The sequence below is a fragment of the Phascolarctos cinereus genome, unplaced genomic scaffold (assembly GCF_003287225.1).
Source record: "Phascolarctos cinereus isolate Bilbo 61053 unplaced genomic scaffold, phaCin_HiC Scaffold_4;HRSCAF=312, whole genome shotgun sequence".
NCBI lineage: Eukaryota > Metazoa > Chordata > Mammalia > Diprotodontia > Phascolarctidae > Phascolarctos > Phascolarctos cinereus.
Genome location: NW_027555847.1, coordinates 476892221 through 476910388, shown reverse-complemented (window position 1 = coordinate 476910388; position 18168 = coordinate 476892221). Strand labels below are relative to the sequence as shown.

Here is an 18168-nt window from a genome sequence, read left to right as displayed (position 1 = left end):
ATAATGTGATTGCTATTTCACAGAGCTTATACACAAAAATATATATGCAATCTTTGTCTATATTTTATACAAATACAACAGTAGTTTGTGAATACATTTTAAGTACATATACATGATAAGCAATTTGATTTCCCATATCACAGGATAGCAATTTTAAATGCAGGAGACATATACAAATTCAGTCTGGAATGCAGGTTTTTGTTTTTTTTCTATTTTGACTCAAAACTTTATCATTAGAATATTTTAGCGTTCAAGTCCAAACACTTTTTTTTTTAAACTACCTCAATACATTATAAGCAATTCAACTCATGTTCAGGTACGACATCATCCATTTCCTAATGGTTTCCCAGTTTCTTTTAAAGTCAAAGGGCTTCTAGTAACATACAGTATGTTCTTCACTCCACACACTATATATATATATATATATATATATAAAAAGCCCAATATTCATTTTAACTAACAGTCATTTTATGAACAAAAGTTGGGCTTGTTCTGGTAAGGTCTGCATGTCCAAGATTTTCCTTTTGCAAGTGCATATGAATACATTGTGGTGTTGTAAAAGTTCGTTAATGACAAATTAAGTCACAGTATAAAAATATATCATACACCTATAGGTCTAATATAGTCCTTTTTCTATGGGTAAAAATACATCTGAATGAGACAGGAAGGTTTGTAGCACCATGAGGAGTTGTTTCCCAAGTTACATTAGCAGCATGATCCAATAGAACAATATTGCAGGAGTGTTTCTGAGAAGATAAACATTCATTCTGGTTCAACTGTACCACTGAAGCTTATACTGCAAAGTGTTTATATATGATTAGCAATAGTTCTGTGTCATTTCTAGGGCTAGATAACTGTTATCAAAAGACACTGCCTTCCAACCATAGAGCATTGACAACCTTATTGTATAAGGGCCTTAAGAATCATTTAAATACATCTTTAACTATGTTGGTTTTATTCTGTCTTGCTGTATATGGGTTGAGGATCTTCAGGATAAACCTACATAATGTTATGTAAGTCTATATAGGTAAATAAAAATCAACAGATTCTCTGTGGAGTAGAATGTGTAGAGAGATGGCTGCTGAAACAGAGTATGAGAAAAAAACAAAGTTAATATAGGCATCTACTTATCATAGATTCATAATAATCTATCATAGCTAATTATGAATATTTAATATAATTGTTTAAAAGATCTCCTCCAAAGTCACTACATCATATGGTTTTCAGTAGGCTAGAAAAAAAACTTTAATGGCTTGGGGCATGGGTGTATATATGTTTTAATGTACCCGGGGAAGACAGTGTGTTTTGAAACATGTAAATCTAGTTTTAAAAATTGTAAAACCTCATGAAAAAACACACTGGATTCTGTGCAATATAGCAAATTGATAAGAAAACACTGTAAAATGTACCTGTTTAAAATTAAGTCTACCATTTTTGTACACAAAGCAATATATGAAAGGCCTACATATATGTAATCTAATGGCACTTGAAACAAATAATAAAAGATTTTATAATAAAAAAGCATAACCTATAAGACAATTTCTTAAAAGGTTTAGGTTTTCTTTTTGAAAGTGCTATATCTTGTAATATGTGTAACATAGAGGTTGACCAAGCTTTATTTTTTAAAATATTGGCCTATAATACAAGTATTGCTTCACTAGACAAATGATCCTGAAAATATGTACTCTTTAACATTCATTATTAGCTTAAAATAAAGCACTCAGCTCTGGCTCATGTTTCAGTCAGTATATGGTTTTTAAAAACCGCTACTGTCCAAATTAACACAATATATCACTATATTCCACAATTTTACTAATAATAAAGCACAAGCAACAAGTAGACAAAAATATATAGTTTTGAAAGAAACACTACTTGAAATTAAAGAGTTGCACAAAGAGTGGTGCACGATCAGCCAGGACATAGAAAATATTACGATTTTAAAATCTGAACTTGGTATTAGGGCTTCAAAATGGAAATTTTAATAGTGGCCAATAGATAAAAAATATAATACTCATAATATACTAATATTGCTTACAGTATCAATCTGCTTCCATACAGGCAATACTTCCGTGTTCAGTGACAAAAAGTGCAGTCACAAATGGAAGTTCTAACTGAATGAGGTTCAATATATTGTCTGAGGGTCCAAACTTCCAAGCGAAATATTTTTATTAATTTCCATCACCACCTCTACCCCTTTTTAAAAACCAAGCTAAGGCACTACTAGAAATATTAATAATAATGATTCTGATTAATGGAAGATGAAAACAGCATTGGCAATGTTACTGTTAATCAAGTCTAACTGCAACAAACATCAACAGATGACAGTATCTTCTGACAGAACGTAAGAGCCAATCCTGTGTCATATCCTGGTCAGAATGCTGTGCAGTTCAAATAAACTAACATGCATTTTCATAGTTGCTCTTCCAAAACCGGTTAACGACTATTATAGCCAATTTTAAATTAATTAGGCTAGATTCTCTCCTATTTTGAAGTATAATTTCCAAGCCTATGGGATTGCAATAGGCAAAACTGGTGAGTACCTGAATATTAAGAGTATGCTAGCTTAATACTGGTGCCCTAATAGATGTTCTTCCATGTATTTGAATTACAGGTCTTCAAAATATGGGGAGAATTAGGGTTAATATCAACATACTGCCATACCCCACCTCCAAAGAAGTCTATAGTCAATTAATCCTGGTACTCCCTTTACATTAGGGAAAAAAAAATACAGCCCACAAAGGCCAATGTCTCAATTCATTAATCCACTCCTACTGTTTAAAAACAAATGCTAGAATAAAGCAGTGATTCCACATTTGCTATTTAATTTATAGTTGCTATTTAAAAATATATATTTTCTATTTATTTGTGCTCTATCACCACTTTTTTTTCTTCTTAACATGGTGAGAAAAGCAATATTGAGCACGAATCATTCAACTACAGTTTAAGATTAGCAATCTGTTTCATAGAAACTAAAGGAAGCAGTCGGGAAGCAGAGCTAAGCGTCCACTTTCAGAGCAAACAGTCACCTAAACCAAATGCTTAGCGACAGTTTGAGAATGTCAAAACAGGTTTTTCCTTATTAACACATCTCATTTTAATGCCTTTGGAAGAAATTTTTTTTTAATAAAAAAGTTATTTTTAGTAATAAAATTTAAATATAAGTATAAAAAAACTACACCTGTATATTGCTCCCAGGATAAACAAAAACAGGAGCAGGATAAAATATTAGGAGCCATAGCTCCTTAAATGGGAACAATTTTGTTTTTGTGAAGTCTATATATACAGTGAAACCCCCTATTTACATTATTACAATTTACATTTCCTCACAATTTACACCTCTCTTCTCCCTGCCCCAACTTTTTAAATATTCTATGTTACTACTGCATTAGATTCAGTAATTTGCACAAATTTCTCAGAAATTCTTGGGGAAATATCCCCATCATTTGAGTAAAACTACTCCTGTAAAATTGAGGTTCTAGCATGTGCTATTCTGCTGAGTGCTTGGCACGATTTTTTTCTTTCTTTTTTTTTTTTTTAAAAGAGATCTACAGTTCCTCTCACAATCCCATAAAACTTATAAGGCTACCTATAGAAATAGTCTCCTGGGTGATTTCCAGCTGACAGTGAGGAAAGAGCTTTACCATTTTATCCTTTGAGAAGGTATTTACTCCGAACGAGTAAAGACCATCTAATTCAACTAATATAGTTATTAAGCACTTATAAGGTGGCAAGGCACTTGACTTGGTAATTGCAAAATATTCCATGGTTACTGATACTATATTAACTAGGATTCGGTTTGTTCAACTTTAATTTGTCTTGTCACTTTCTGCCTATTTGTAGTATTCTCCCCCACCTCATTTTCTGGAGAAGTGTAAAAGTGGGGTTTTACTGTATATATGTTTAGCCATTTAAAACTTTGTATAATGCCTCAAAGTACTTGCCATGACCTTAACTTCAAATTCCTTACTAAGAAAAGGGCAAGAAAAAAATGAGCACTACGTAGAAAATACGCTTTTATCGTGGGATTGGGGAGGGGGTGGGAGGTTTGAGATTTGTTGTTGTTTTTTGCTTTGGGCTCTTAAGACTGGGGAAGAATTAGAGCATATTAAGTAAAAAGTGGTGTAAGCAATATGCTTTTACTTTACTCCTAAGAGTCCTGTTTTAAACCTTGGCAACAGGGGAAATTGTCCCTAACCAAGTTCCCAGGGTTAAGCAGGTGTGATTAATATCTTCTTGCTCAGGAGAATCAAACCATACAAGCTGAGAAGATCCACTCTACTACAAACATACCTGACATTTGAAAATCTACACTGGCTCTCTGATTGTTGGCTAATTGACAATCAATGTAAAGTTTCTGGCTGGACCTGACCCACACTTTGGCTGTGAAAGGTGGAAAAGATTGATGAGGTCTACGGATTTGAATAGACTCTGAAGACTCCAATATACCTTAATTTTAATATCACTAAGATGAGAGAGAGCAAGTTTAGAATTAAGCTGAAAGTTGAAAAATGACAGAATAATTCGTGGTACTAATTTGTTACTGAATACTTTTTTTTAAGGTCAATCATTACATTCTTCCTACCAGTGCCATGAAACAGTATTATTTCATGTCAGAATGAAAATATTTATTGACTAGAAGAGCATTATTTCTTGAGAATACTGTTGCTTTGTGTTTAAGTGGCTGTTTTAAAATATTATTAATGTTTTTAAATAAAGACCACAAATATTTTAGCCAGACAATAGCAAGTCTTCAAAACATACTGACCTGAAATTGTGATAGCAAATAAAAACATTTTTTTGCCACAAAAATTTGGATTCTTAATTCATAAGAAGCATTTAAATTATGCATCAAATCAAAACTACTTAACAATTTAGGAAGTCTCCAAGGTATCTCTCAAAATTTTGTAAATTAACATTTAGTTGCAAGTCTTTTTTACTGAGCCAAACATTAATGGGTAGAGCCATTATTATTGTATAAAAATGAAAGGATTAATGTCTGAAAATTTTCAACAGGGGATATACTGAAGTTTAACAGTAATGGCTTTCCTATATTAATTATTTTGTAAAGCACATCAATTGGCAGTGAAAAGACGACAAAACACTTTGAGACTTAACCAAGGTAAACATAATTGAACACAAATGGTTTCAGAGCTCATTAAAAAAGTTAGTTTCAATTTCTTACTGGCTTAATGAAATTGGTATTATACAAAGTAAGCAGAGATTTTATAATGTCTTAATGTAGGCACTACATTAAAAATGGTCACCTAAGGCATTTCTACAAATAATTTTTTTAGTAAGACAGCTTTCTGTGTCCTATTGGAAAGCTTGGTGAAAGCGTGGTAGGGTGGTGGTTGTGCTTAGACTGCTTGTGAAGGCTGCTGACAGGGAGTGCAGAGAACCAAGGCCTATACTGTTTGCAGGATCTTGAGGATCCTGGGTCTGTGGTGGAAGCTGAGCCAAAGAAGAATGTGTCTCCTCTTGGGAATAGCTCAGTCCAAGATTCCCCACCGAAACAGAAGGGTTATAGGGTGGGCCATTTACAGGTATGAAATTGAACAACTGGGAAAAATCCAAAGATGATGGGTTTAGAGGTTCACTAATGGAAATGGAACTTTTGGATAAGGACAGTTCCCCAGATCCATCATCTAGGGGTCCTACTTGAGGCTCCAAGCCTAGTTTAGATGAAGATGCTTGAGAATCCTGGGATGAGGAAGGCATACCACTTTGTAACTCCATTAAGTAACTCTCAATTTCCCCTTTTAATGGCTGTTCTTTTTCAGGCATAGAAATTGCATATGAGGTAGAACTGAGTGGATATTTCAAAGACAGATGGTGGGAAGGGTGAACTGATTCCATATCAATTGGGCATGTCATTCCCAAAGGTAATGATGTGGTGACCATTTGGTGTGCTGGTCCAGAACTCTGCATGGATTGAATTTGTGTATTATAAAGGTTTAACTGCAAAGTGTTTGTAAATGGCTTTGACGTTAGTTCACTGGAAGGTAAAGACATCACTGGAAGCAGCTCGTCTTTTATAGGCACAGAAACGTTGCAGGTAAAGGGATCTAGAAGGTCCATTGGTTCTGTTTTGACCTTCAAAAGTTCTTGATTATGACTCTTTTTCATATGACGAGTTAAATGATCTTTCCGTCCAAATCTTTGTGCACAGTACTGACAAAGGAAGTCCTTTCTTCCAGTGTGCACGACCATATGTCTACGGACGTCTTTGCGGGTATAGAAACGTCGATCACAGTGTTCACACTGGTGCTTTTTTTCTTTTACCCCACCAGAAGACTTGCCTGCGTGAGTTTTGAGGTGCTCCAAAAGCACCCCTGTGCTTTCAAAAGTCTGCAAACATACCTTACAGGTTAGGTCACCACTTGTTGCAGCGTGCAAGGCCAAGTGACGTTTAAACCCAAGCTTGGTATTATAGTTCTTGCCACATTCTTCACACTTAAACGCCTCTTTGTTGGGGTTGTGTGTATGTAGGTGATTCTTTAGATGATCTTTTCGGTGAAACATTTTCTCACAATAATTACACTTGTGGGTTTTCTCAGGAGAATGAGTAGCCATATGCCTTTAAACACAGATATATTCTGTAAGTAATTATTTTGATCAAAAATTACATGTGCTCACTTTTAAAAAGGAAGCTAAAATCCTATGCTAAAGTTTCTTCCCAACAGAACCTTTTTAGCTTACAATACTATAAGGATAACTGAACATGCCTAAGTTATAGCAAAATTTGAGTCATTTAAGTTGTCATTTTAGTTTTTGCTGGCTTTTAGCCAGCATAACAAGGGCAAATAGGTAAGACTGAACATACTCACGTAAATGTCCATAACCAAAAATTCTCAGTCCATACACTTTTCTTGTAGCAATTCCTTGTACAAATGGAAATTCTATTCTTATTAAGCTTTTTATTAAAAAAACCCAAAGACATTAACATATAAAGTAATGCAATTTGGAACTCTAAAAACAATCCAAAATCTAATTTACTTAACATTTCCTCTCTGCAAATCAGCTGAAGAATGTGTACACAAATAAATACTTTTACAAGGGCCTAAAATGGCCAACATAATAGAAAATATAATCTGAAAGATAAAGAGAGTTTAATACCTTAGTAATTTGTACTTAGAAACAAAGGCCTTGGTGCAGTCTTGTTGCGTGCACTTGTAGGGCCTCTCTCCTGTGTGAGAGTATGAATGAACCTTTAATTTCTCAACACTGTTAAAGGCCTTGTCACACAGTTGGCAAGGAAAGTTTTTTCTTGGTTTGGTTTCACCACGCTTACGTTTCCCTGAAGGGACTTTCTGGGTATCTCTTACTTCTGACAAATCACCAGGAATGACAGTGGCCATCGCAGCCTAAACCAGGCCTTCTTGTTGGACACTTGGGAACTGCCCAACTCCACTAAATGATTTAGCTTTAGATGGCTTCTCAAGTTTCATGTGGTCGTAAAAGAAAGCAAAAGGGGACTGGAAAAAAAAATAAGAAACAACTAGTTTGTAACTAAACTTAATTTATTTTTTTAAAAAAAGTTTACTTGCTATGTGATGCTTCTGAATTAAAAAAAACCCATAAAACTGGATTCAGCTGGTCTAATGTAATATCTGTAGATTTCTTCATATTTTTAAAAGTATATATAAATGCATTGCTCAGGATGAACAGTTCCACATGTACCTTGAAACTCTGCCTAATGAACTTTACTTCTGGGATAATAATAGTGTTTCAGGGAAATCATAGGAGATATCCACACAAAATTAATATGAAGAGCTGTATTATGTCAGCTTCATTTTTTTTAACAAGGGATTAGGAGTACATATATCTGAATAAAAACAAATATTTCAATAAAAAATTTCATGCCTGCATTTCCCTCAGTGCTACTTAATACTATTTCAAGACTACTGTATGATAAGAAAATAGGTAAAGGCTAGGTAAAAACTCTCATGTATCATTTGGCACACTGGAAGAGGCTATTTACTTAAAGGACACTGAAGGCCTGAAAGAGTTAATGTACTCCCCCAAAATGAACAATTTACTCCTCTTACCAGTATTATCACACCCAATAGGCTTTCTGAGTTCAAGACTGGAAATGTCTTATCTTCGTAACAAGTCTGCATCTTGAAATGGTAAAATCTCGTGAAATTTAAATTAGGTCAGGATCATGGCTCCTTGTCATTATTTTGGAAGGATCAAAGACCTTGCTTGGGGCACAATGTCTGCGCAAGAACACCTAAAAAACAGTAAAACTGAACTACTCACTATATGAGGTGATTCAAGCTGGCAAAAATGTCTGTGGGTCAGAGTAACTGAATTTATAACCTATACTGGGAAGATGTATATAATGCATTGTAAAGTATGTGGTTTAAAAAAAAAACACCAGATCTTAAAAGAGCTTCATAAACATCCATCTTCAAGAAATTCTTAAATGTTAGATAAAGTAATACACAGCTTGGAAAAACTAATTCTGAAAAAGTGAACAGCTTGCCAATATCAAGTACTTGGTAAATATGTAATGATGAATTGTTGTCCTACAGTGTTCAAAAGACAATGTTTCTTCAATTCATTAGAGTACATACAGAAATAACTTAACCTGGTATCTCTATTAAAAAAGGCCAATTTCTGAAGTAAAAAACTGAACACAGATGAATGCATGTATTGTTGCCGATTTTGGATTCAATTTGCTTTTTTCAAGGTATTAAACAGAAAAAAAAATCCTTTATGACACTGTTGTTATGGGATAAAATTCTTGCTTACAAATTATCTACTGGAATTACTTGGCTCACAGATATATAGTTCAAAAGGACTTCAGAGGACATCTAATCTAATGCCCTCATTTTACAGTTAAGGAAACTGAGGCCCAATCTGTAGTCATGTTGTTTTCTCAGGACACAAATGGATCCAGAGAACATAGAGCTCTGAGCAGTAAAAATGACATCATAGTGGACTGGCCTTACTGTATTTTAACATCTAGATTGTGAAAACACAAATAAAAAGGTAGGACACCAAGCAATTCATCCAAGCGTATCACATAAATGTACACCAAAAATTTAAATTGAATAACTCATTAGTATCCAGATAATTGAGACAGTGCTTTGTAGCATCTTTCCTTGAGTATGCATATATAGGAATCATTGCTACTGACATTGCTAATTATTGACATGCTATATTTATGTTCTTTTTCAAGATTTTCTTAGCCTTAAGGATCTTCAAAAATTCTTTTCTTTAATCTTCTCTATTCGAGTTCCTATGTATTCCTCAGGAATTCCTAAACGAATAACTTTAATTAGCTGCACCAGATAGTTATACCTTTGTAGAATGTTGCCAAGTATTTCTGCCAAGTCAGAATCCCAAGGACATATTAGTCTGATTATCTATTTCCTATCAATAACATAATATTTTTGGGTACCTATAAAACAAATGGCACTAATTTTTTTTCTACTTAAAAGAAAACAACTCATGATACATGCCATTTCCCTAAGCTGCTACATATAATAGTCAAAGGTTTTTTTAGAAATTGGCTATATTTGCCATATTATGTGACCTAACCATAACAAATAAAATTTTGGTTTGGACTAATTAGAACGAATTTTAAGTTAGTGAAATGCACTGAAGAAAAATTAAAGGTGCAATTGAGGAAACATGTACAAATATATACTTGATGCTTTTAGACAATGGTTCACCTTTTGGTTTTAAGTGTTATTCCTTAAAAGAGTTAGAAATTTTACTCCTGGATGTACATACTGAGCAATGAAGAATGATTTCAACACCGATGCTCAAATATTACAGTTTTCTAAGACCAGCTGAAAATATTTTATGAATAATAACACCTATCTGTACTTAACAGAATACCAAAATTCAAAGTATAATTTTTTTGGTGCTTTCATAACTGTAGGATAAACATATGGTTCAACATCTAATAATAACTGCATATATTAAACAATAAATACATACATTAAGCTGATGACATTAAGCTACATCTTAGATACATACATAAAAGAGAATTACAATGGTTTTGCTCAATGCACACCTGATGATTGCTGGCAAAATCCTCAGATACTGATCTTAACCAGTCCCACTGACTCTTCTTGGAGGAGAGCAGAATCCAGTACTTCCCATTTTGGCTGATCTACAAAATAAAAAAAGAGAATGGACTATACACTAATGGAACCAGCATTTTTATGAATAAAAAGTAAGGAAAATGTGATTTAGTAATAAGCACATGCTTAGATTTCATACACTATCGATTATTCATGCACTAATATAAGTGGATATACTCTTAAAGGTTCTAATTTATGACAAAATGAGAAAAGAACAAGAGGAATCATTTTAATAATTGTTAATGCATAATGCTATTTAAATAAAATTTCCTATTCTTAAATGTTGTTTCTTTTAAAAAGTTAAACTTAGCCCATCTACTAAAAATACTATTAAGAAATAGTTTTAAACTAAATTGAAAAATAACTTGTAACTCAAGAATGAATATTAATCTTGCCCAGATTCAGAATAATTACTACTAGTGGATTTCCTAGTATTTTAAAGTTAATTAATCCTCTAAAGGGAGAAGAACTGGAGCTGTGATCTAGCTATTATATAGAACTCCTTGGATAAAAATATTCTCTTGACTAATGAAGATCACCTTCTCTGAAGTTTATAATCTCTGAGTTGCCCAGACCCCTTTGCCCAGACAAAATAACACACAGATGTTATGTGTCAAAGGCAAGTAAATCTTGAAATCTGGTCTTCCTGGTTCTGAAGCCAGGTCTTTATCCATTACACTACACTGTTCTTAAGCAATATTCTATAGAATCAACAAAAAATGGTATAGAAAAAAAAATCTGTTCAGAAGAAATTTTCAGAACTGTTTAAGCAATGGACTAATGGCTGGAATGAAAAATTTAGTGGCCGGAGAATGCCAAAAACTCAAGAGGATTGTACTTTAAAAAACATTAGCCTACTGGTTGAAGAGCTAACAGAGTAGAAAATAGTGGATCTGGAGCCATAGAAGCTGGATTCAAATCCTATCTCTACTATTATCTATGTGACATTGGACAAGCCATGTCATCTCTCTGGTCATCTGTTTCTATTTCTATAAAATGATAACCTCTGTAGTTCCTTCTAGTTCTCAATCTACTACGCTTATAAAAGCAATGAACTGAAAGTAAGGAAATTCAAACTAAATCCAACTGTGAGAATGTCAAATTCTCTCAGCATTAGTTTCTTAATATCTACTACCTCCCTCTTGATTTCTCAGAATAGTGTTTATATTTAAAAATAGATAGGAACAATCATATGTTCCTTGGATCTATTATTTTACTAAGTTAAACATATTGGTTAAATGTGAAAAAAAAACCAAATCATAATTTAAATTTTTATAGAACATGATTGTAAAGCAATCTTATAGTAGCCCCCAAACAATCTATTAATGCAATATGCATTTCAATAGACTAAAAACAAGCTTGGAAAACAAATGTAAAAAAAAAATAAATTTGTTAGTAAAATTATTTACAAGATATGATAGGAATAGAAAAAAACATTTAGAAAATCTGATGCAGCATGTGGCATAGGCACAGGTAAGCAAGCAGTGAATGTTTGACACATACTATTCAGACATCAATATTTGAAAAAAAATAAGGTCAATATAAATTAAATGATAACAAGCTATAAGGTAAGAAGAATTTATTGATGACCAAGAACAAAAATCCTTCAGTTAAACTGCTAAACAATCCAAAATACCTCCCCCCAAATTTCCATACAATTCCTAATTCTAAAATCTATAAGGCAATATTATTTAACAAAAAGACATTATTAAAGCATTGTATAAAAGGCATTACTAAGAACACATTAGAAAAAAGAAATAGATATAACAAACTTCAAATGGAAAGTTCAGCCTAATTAAAAAACTTTTAAAAGTTAAAGAAATAAGTCTGCATTCTTTTGCAAAGCAAAGAGCATGCATAAATAAGGTACCAGATTATTGCAAATCAAACTTTTAGGATGATTAAATTCAACCTTGCAAATACTTACTTGCCCAGGACAAATAGTGAGTTTTTAGCAGATGAGTATGTACATAAAACAAATGTTTATTATGTAACTTATATAGCTTCAGTGAAGAGGTTAGAGTAACAGAAAATTTTATGGGCCAGTAAACTTTGTGAATTTATTTGCAAGGCTAAAATAGTTGCCAAGTCCCTTTTCCTCTCCCTTTGAGTTGGCAGGTAGCATCAACAAAGAATTTAGGATATTCAAATCTTCCTTTAAACAGGAGTATCAAAAATATATTGGCATATTTAGAATTTTAAGTCTACATTTATCAGCTGGTAAAATTAGGAAGATTATGAAATCTGTAATCAAAGTCAATGATAAAAAAGATTAATTCAATCTAAAGAACACCTATGCAATTCTGATTATGTGCCAGGCACAATGCTAGCCACAGAAAAAAATGAAACAGTCTTTGCCCTAAAGGAGCTTACATTCCACTGGGAGGGGGGGCATACTACATACACAAGCAAATAAATACAAAAGGATAGAGAAAATAAGCTTCAAAAAGGAGTACTAATAACTGGGGGGGGGGGATCGGGAAAAGTTTTATATAGAAGGTAGCACTCTGGCTGTGAGATTGTGTCCCTCCTCAATTTATAAAATTCTTTCAATTCAAGTGATATTTAAAGTATATATGAAACTACTAATATCAAATATACATTAGCTATTTTCCAATGGTAAAGTACTTTATAAGTTAAAGTATATATGAATGTGAGCTATTATTAGACTAAATATTTATCTAGCAGAGGGACTAGACCTGAAAAGAACTTTTTCTACCAACACAGGTCAGTCAGTTAAGAAACACTTATTACATGCTTACTATGTGCCAGGCACTATGCAGAGCACTGAGGATAAAGATGAAGGCAAAAATACCATCTGTTCCTATCTTCAAGGAGCTCACATTCACCACTTTCTTGGCAAATTACAGTCTTAGAGAGTTGCCTGGGAACACTGAGAAATTAAGAAACTTGTCCAGCAGGATGACATGGCCAGTATGGGGCAGATGTGGGACCTGAACTCAGGTCTTCCTGGCTCAGAGTCCTTTTCTCTCCATTCTACCATGCTGTCTCTTAACTTATCTATATGCCTCAAACCTCGCATAATAATGTTTTAAAGCCCTATTTAGCTTTTATTAAAGTCAGGAGAATACAATTCTACTAAAAAGTTTATGTCCTAAACTGCAGTGAACAGAAAAGATAATGTAAGAATTATGACATTCATTCTAAACATTAAAGTCTATTTTTGAGTTACTAATTGCCTTGTAGGGAATAAAATTACATAGTCAACTAGGGGAAACAAGAAAAGTAGTTACACCTAATTCTTTATCCTAATATTATAAATATGAAAAGTGTGGATTGTGTTTATATACAATGAATTACAATTTTAAGGTGGAATCTCTGTACTCTGTTTTGTGGGATTCTTTTGTAGAATTTCTACATAGAAATACCATTCAGAGAATTGGACCACTGTTGTTCAGTCATTTTCAGTCGCGGCCAATTCTTTGTGACCACATTTGGGGTTTCCTTGGCAAAAATAGTGGAGTGGTTTGCTATTTCCCTTTCCAGCTCATTTTACAGATGAAGAAATTGAGGCACACAAGGTTAAGTGACTTGCCTAGAGTCACACAGTTAGTAAGTGTTTGAAGCTCGATTTTAACTCAGAAAAATGAATGACTCCAGGCCCAGCATTCTATCCACTGCACAATCTAGCTTCCCCAGAGAATTGGACCATAACCTCTACCAATTTTCCTCCATTTATCAAAGTTCACTGTTTTTTTAAAAAACTGATGAAAGGTTCTTTGTTTTCATTTAAAAAAAAAAGCAAACGATTGCAATAGTGAAAGTGTATGTGCCATACCATTTCAAATTGCTACTATGAGGAGCCAACACTTCAGAATATGCTTCCAATGTTTGCAGGCACCAAAATACAGGCTCATTTCCACTGTACAAGTTAATAATGGAAGTTAGTCATATGCAATTATGAAAATTGGGGGAAATCTCCATATACGCACAATATACAGAATCTTTATTTTAGAGATTTTTAAAAACTGCATTCTGAACAGCAAATTTGACGATAAGTAATGTATCACATATAGGATTTACAAGTATTCCTCTTACATGAAAAAAAAGAATGTATGATATAATTCAGTTATTTTTTTAATTTCCCAGTTCTAAGGTTCAATAACTGATTCATAAATTCCAACGAGACTTACCTGTATCCACAGTTCCTTAAAAGTTTAACAAAGTAAAATGCACCTTTCTAATACAGCACTATTGCCAATCTCAGTTTAAGTCTCATAATCATATCAATCACAAAAAATACCTTAATAAAAACATTTAATTAAGAAAAAAGCATTCATTTGAGACATTTTAACTGTGTATACCAACATAAAATCTTCCCTATACCTAAGTAATGTAATGTAAACAAGATGGATTGGAAGAGAAAACTTACCGGGCTTGTAGTACACTTCAATTTGCATGTTTATTAACAGGCAGCATACAGATTTGAAGGGTATGGAAGAAACTATTCAGCTTGCAGATACAACAGATTATGGTAAAGCTACAGCACACTAACAAGTTTTTTTTTTTAAATGAAATGTATTTTCAGTTTCAAAAAAAATCTCAATACCCCTCAATTTTTTTTTCTTTTTAGGAGAAATCTAAATTGGATTACCAGCACATTTCCTAACTGTGAGTAACAGTTAAAAACTATTAAGATAATCACTCTGATATTGAGGTCTTCCTGTTTAGGAATTCTTCTCCACATCCCCTGTCTCTCCACACCAAGGTTGGGTTCATAGTGGGGAACCCTGTTGCTTCCTGACCCCAAGTAACACTGAATTTTTCTAAGCTTTGAGTTTTAAAATGCCTACCTGCTTAAAGCTTGGTTTAAAAATATAACTATATGTAGAATATAAATAAAATATTGTTCAGTATAAAAACTATTTTTACTTCTCAATTATTTCCCTAACCCTATAAAGTTACTGAGAAGAGATGGGAAAAAGAAATACATGCTTATCTAAAAATTACAAAAGCCTATAAAAAGCATCCAACTATCTTAAATATCCATAATGGAAAATAGCCATACTAGAGTATTCGTTTACATTTAGAAGTTGGAATCAACGTAACCCATAGAAACAATGTGATTTAGTAAATGTAGTACTTATGACAAAGTTCAGGAGGCCAAGATCCCATTTTTTGGTTTCATTGGTGATTTATTGGATGACTATATAAATGCTGTAACCTCTTTGAACTTTACCTGACTCTGAAGGCTTGAAGGTTTTTTTTTAAATTTATTCCAATAGATATCACTTTATTGCTCTTGTTACAATGGGATTTACATCTATGAATACTTGACTTATAAAGAATGATCTCCTGGTTGTACCGGCCTTTCCTTACTTATATGAAATTACCTGCCATAAAGGAAGAAAAGCACCCCTACTTTTTTCCTTCAGGTATAGCATTCTTTTTTTTTGTTCTGGATCTATAGCTTTTTCATTCCAGGTATGAAAACTCCTTTGTCCAAAGAAGAACGGGAGCTCTTCTATAATGAAGTCTTAGAGATTATGTGACCAAGGTCTTCTCGACTTTGTTCTCCCACTATGCTGCGCTGACTTGCCATGTACAACACAGCAATTACAAAAGGGGTGAGGGGGAAGAAAGCAGAGACTGACTAGTTATGGCAGCAGCAACATTTAACATAAACATTTTTTTTCTTTGAAAGAAAAGTCTCAGTTTTTGTAAACAAATCGTGTACTCCAACTGTTTATTTACAAAAATAGCAAAACAGGTGACATGGCAAAAGAATTATGCAGTGTCTTTTATGTGGTAAGAATTTAATGAATACTTGTTGACTGGAAGATATTTTTCATTTATCTTGAGCAATACCAGAAAATTCCACAAGATAAGAGTTAACAATTGTCTTGAAATTCCTTATAATTGGATTTAATCTATTTGGGTCTTGCTACTTGATATTTTCTGTTAGATACTGTATAGAAATATCTCAAGAATTTAACAAATCCTAATGGTAAAACATTTTGATGTGTTGGACTGAGCATTCCCTTTAATCAGAAGACTTTGGATTCAAAGCCTACTTCTTATATGGGTCTCAAATTCCTCATCTATAAAACTAGATAGCCTCTGAAAACTTCAACCTCTATGATTTCATGATCTTATGAGATGGATTGGCTAAATTGTATCTTAATTGCATTCCCTACTCCCCCATTTGTTTTAGCTGGTGGCTAAGTAGAAAAATTGGGATGCCTTAAATCAGGATATAGTTGTTGTCCTAAATTTTTTAGGAAGAATCTCATGGAGTTAAGAATATACTAATCCAATATACCAATTCTGAATTTCAACATGTCATAGTGGTGGGCTGAATTCCTTGGTTGTCCAGAGGTTAGGATTTGGTACTCTTGCTGTCTTGGCTTGGGTTCAATTCCCAGAGAAAGAAGATGTTTTTCTTGTTATCATAGTGGTAGAAGTGGTAAATATTCCTGTCTGTCACAGAAAGTCCTTGGACAGGAAGGCTGCAAGCTTTTAGGAGGATGAGTTTAGAGTCAAGAAGCACTCAAGGATGTTTTTCATCTTTGCACTCACCAAGTTCTGGTTTCTTCCTCAGGACACAGCCTCTTTGTCCAACATTTCACTCATACTACCAGATTAACTCATGGTAGGGGAAATGGGATACCCCTTGCCACTTCCAGGCTCTCCCTGTTCCACCATTGCTCAGTAATCTCTCCTCCTTTGAGGTTCATTCAAATCAGATTTATCACCCAATCAAGATTCTAGTGGCTGTTATCTATCAACTATCTGTCCATCTATAATTTTCTTCAGTGAATTCAGTTCCGGTCTTAGCCTTTATCTCCTCCCCAACTCCTGACTTCATACTAGGGGACTTCATCATAAATACTGATATTCTCTCAAATACCCTAATCTCCCAGCTCCTTACTTCCTCTGATCTCCCTCTGCTCCACTTGAGCTACATACAGAGATAGTCAAACCTTTGATCTTGCCATCACTCATTTCAATGAACTGCAGACCTGTATCAAGTTTCTCCCCACTCCAGTCCTACACTTGGACATTTCCTGGCAGACAGTAAATGCTTAATACTTCGTTGCTGTTTGGTCATTTCAGTTGTGTCCAACTCTTCATGATCCCATTTGGGGTTTTCTTGGCAAAGATGCTGGAGTAGTTTGCCATTTTCTTCTCCAGCTCATTTTATGGATGAGGAACTAAAGCAAAGAGGGTTAAGTGACTTGCCCAGAGTCACATAGCTAGTAAGTGTGTCTGAGGCTGGATTTGAACTCAAGAAGATGAGTCTTCCTCATACTGCCTTAATAAATGATTGTTTTCATACTCTACATAGCTGTCAAACTGATCTTCCTAAAGCCCACTTGTCATTCCTCCCACCCTCCATTCAATAAACCCTGAGGATCAAATACATAATCCTCTGGCTTTTAAAGTCCATCATAACCAGGTCCCTTGCTATCTTTCCAGTCTTCTTACAACTTACTCCCCTAGGGCAGCTCAGTGGATAGACCGCCAGCCCTGTATTCAGGAGGACCTGAGTTCAAGTCTGGCTTCAGACACATAACACTTACTAGCTGTGTGTCCCTAGGCAAGTCACTTAACTCCATCACCTAGACAAAAAACCCCCCCAAAACAACTTACTCCCCTCCATATACTCTCCCATCCATGATTCGAGCCTCCTTTTTCCCCCCCCCAGAATAAGACACTTTCATCTGAATGTGCATTTTCACTGGCTATCCCTTATACCTGGAACTCTCTCCCTCCTCATTTTGTCTCAAGGCTTTTCTAGTTTCCTTAAGTCTCAGCTAAATTCTCATCTTCTGCAAGACGACTTTCCCAGTCCTCCCTAATGTTAGTGCCTTCCCTCTGAGATTACCTCCAATTTATCCTGTATCTATCTTGTTTAGACATAATTGTTTGCTGTCTCTTCCATTAGACTGTAAACTCCTTGAGAGTGGGAACTGTGTTCTGTCTTTCTTATATATCCAGCACTTAGCACCATGTGTGGCACATAACAGTCACTTAATAAATATTGTTTATTTGACTGGATGGTCTGGTCTGGAGATGCAGTTCCAGGTAATGGGAAGCAAGGTAG

The 18168-nt window shown here is 34.2% G+C and overlaps 1 protein-coding gene across 2 annotated transcripts in view; it reads right to left on the bottom strand.

Annotated features, from left to right (window-relative positions):
• Positions 1 to 444: 444 nt before the first annotated feature.
• PLAG1 (PLAG1 zinc finger) overlaps positions 445 to 18168 on the bottom strand; it is a 71346-nt gene continuing 53622 nt past the window's right edge. For both annotated transcript variants that reach the window (XM_021005944.2, XM_021005943.2), the window contains 3 exons: positions 10031 to 10129; positions 7117 to 7475; positions 445 to 6577 (listed from right to left, as the gene is read on the bottom strand). In XM_021005944.2, coding sequence (XP_020861603.1) covers positions 5314 to 6577; positions 7117 to 7358 — 1506 coding nt within the window. In that variant the 5' untranslated portion in view covers positions 7359 to 7475; positions 10031 to 10129 and the 3' untranslated portion in view covers positions 445 to 5313. The remainder of the gene's footprint in view (positions 6578 to 7116; positions 7476 to 10030; positions 10130 to 18168) is intronic.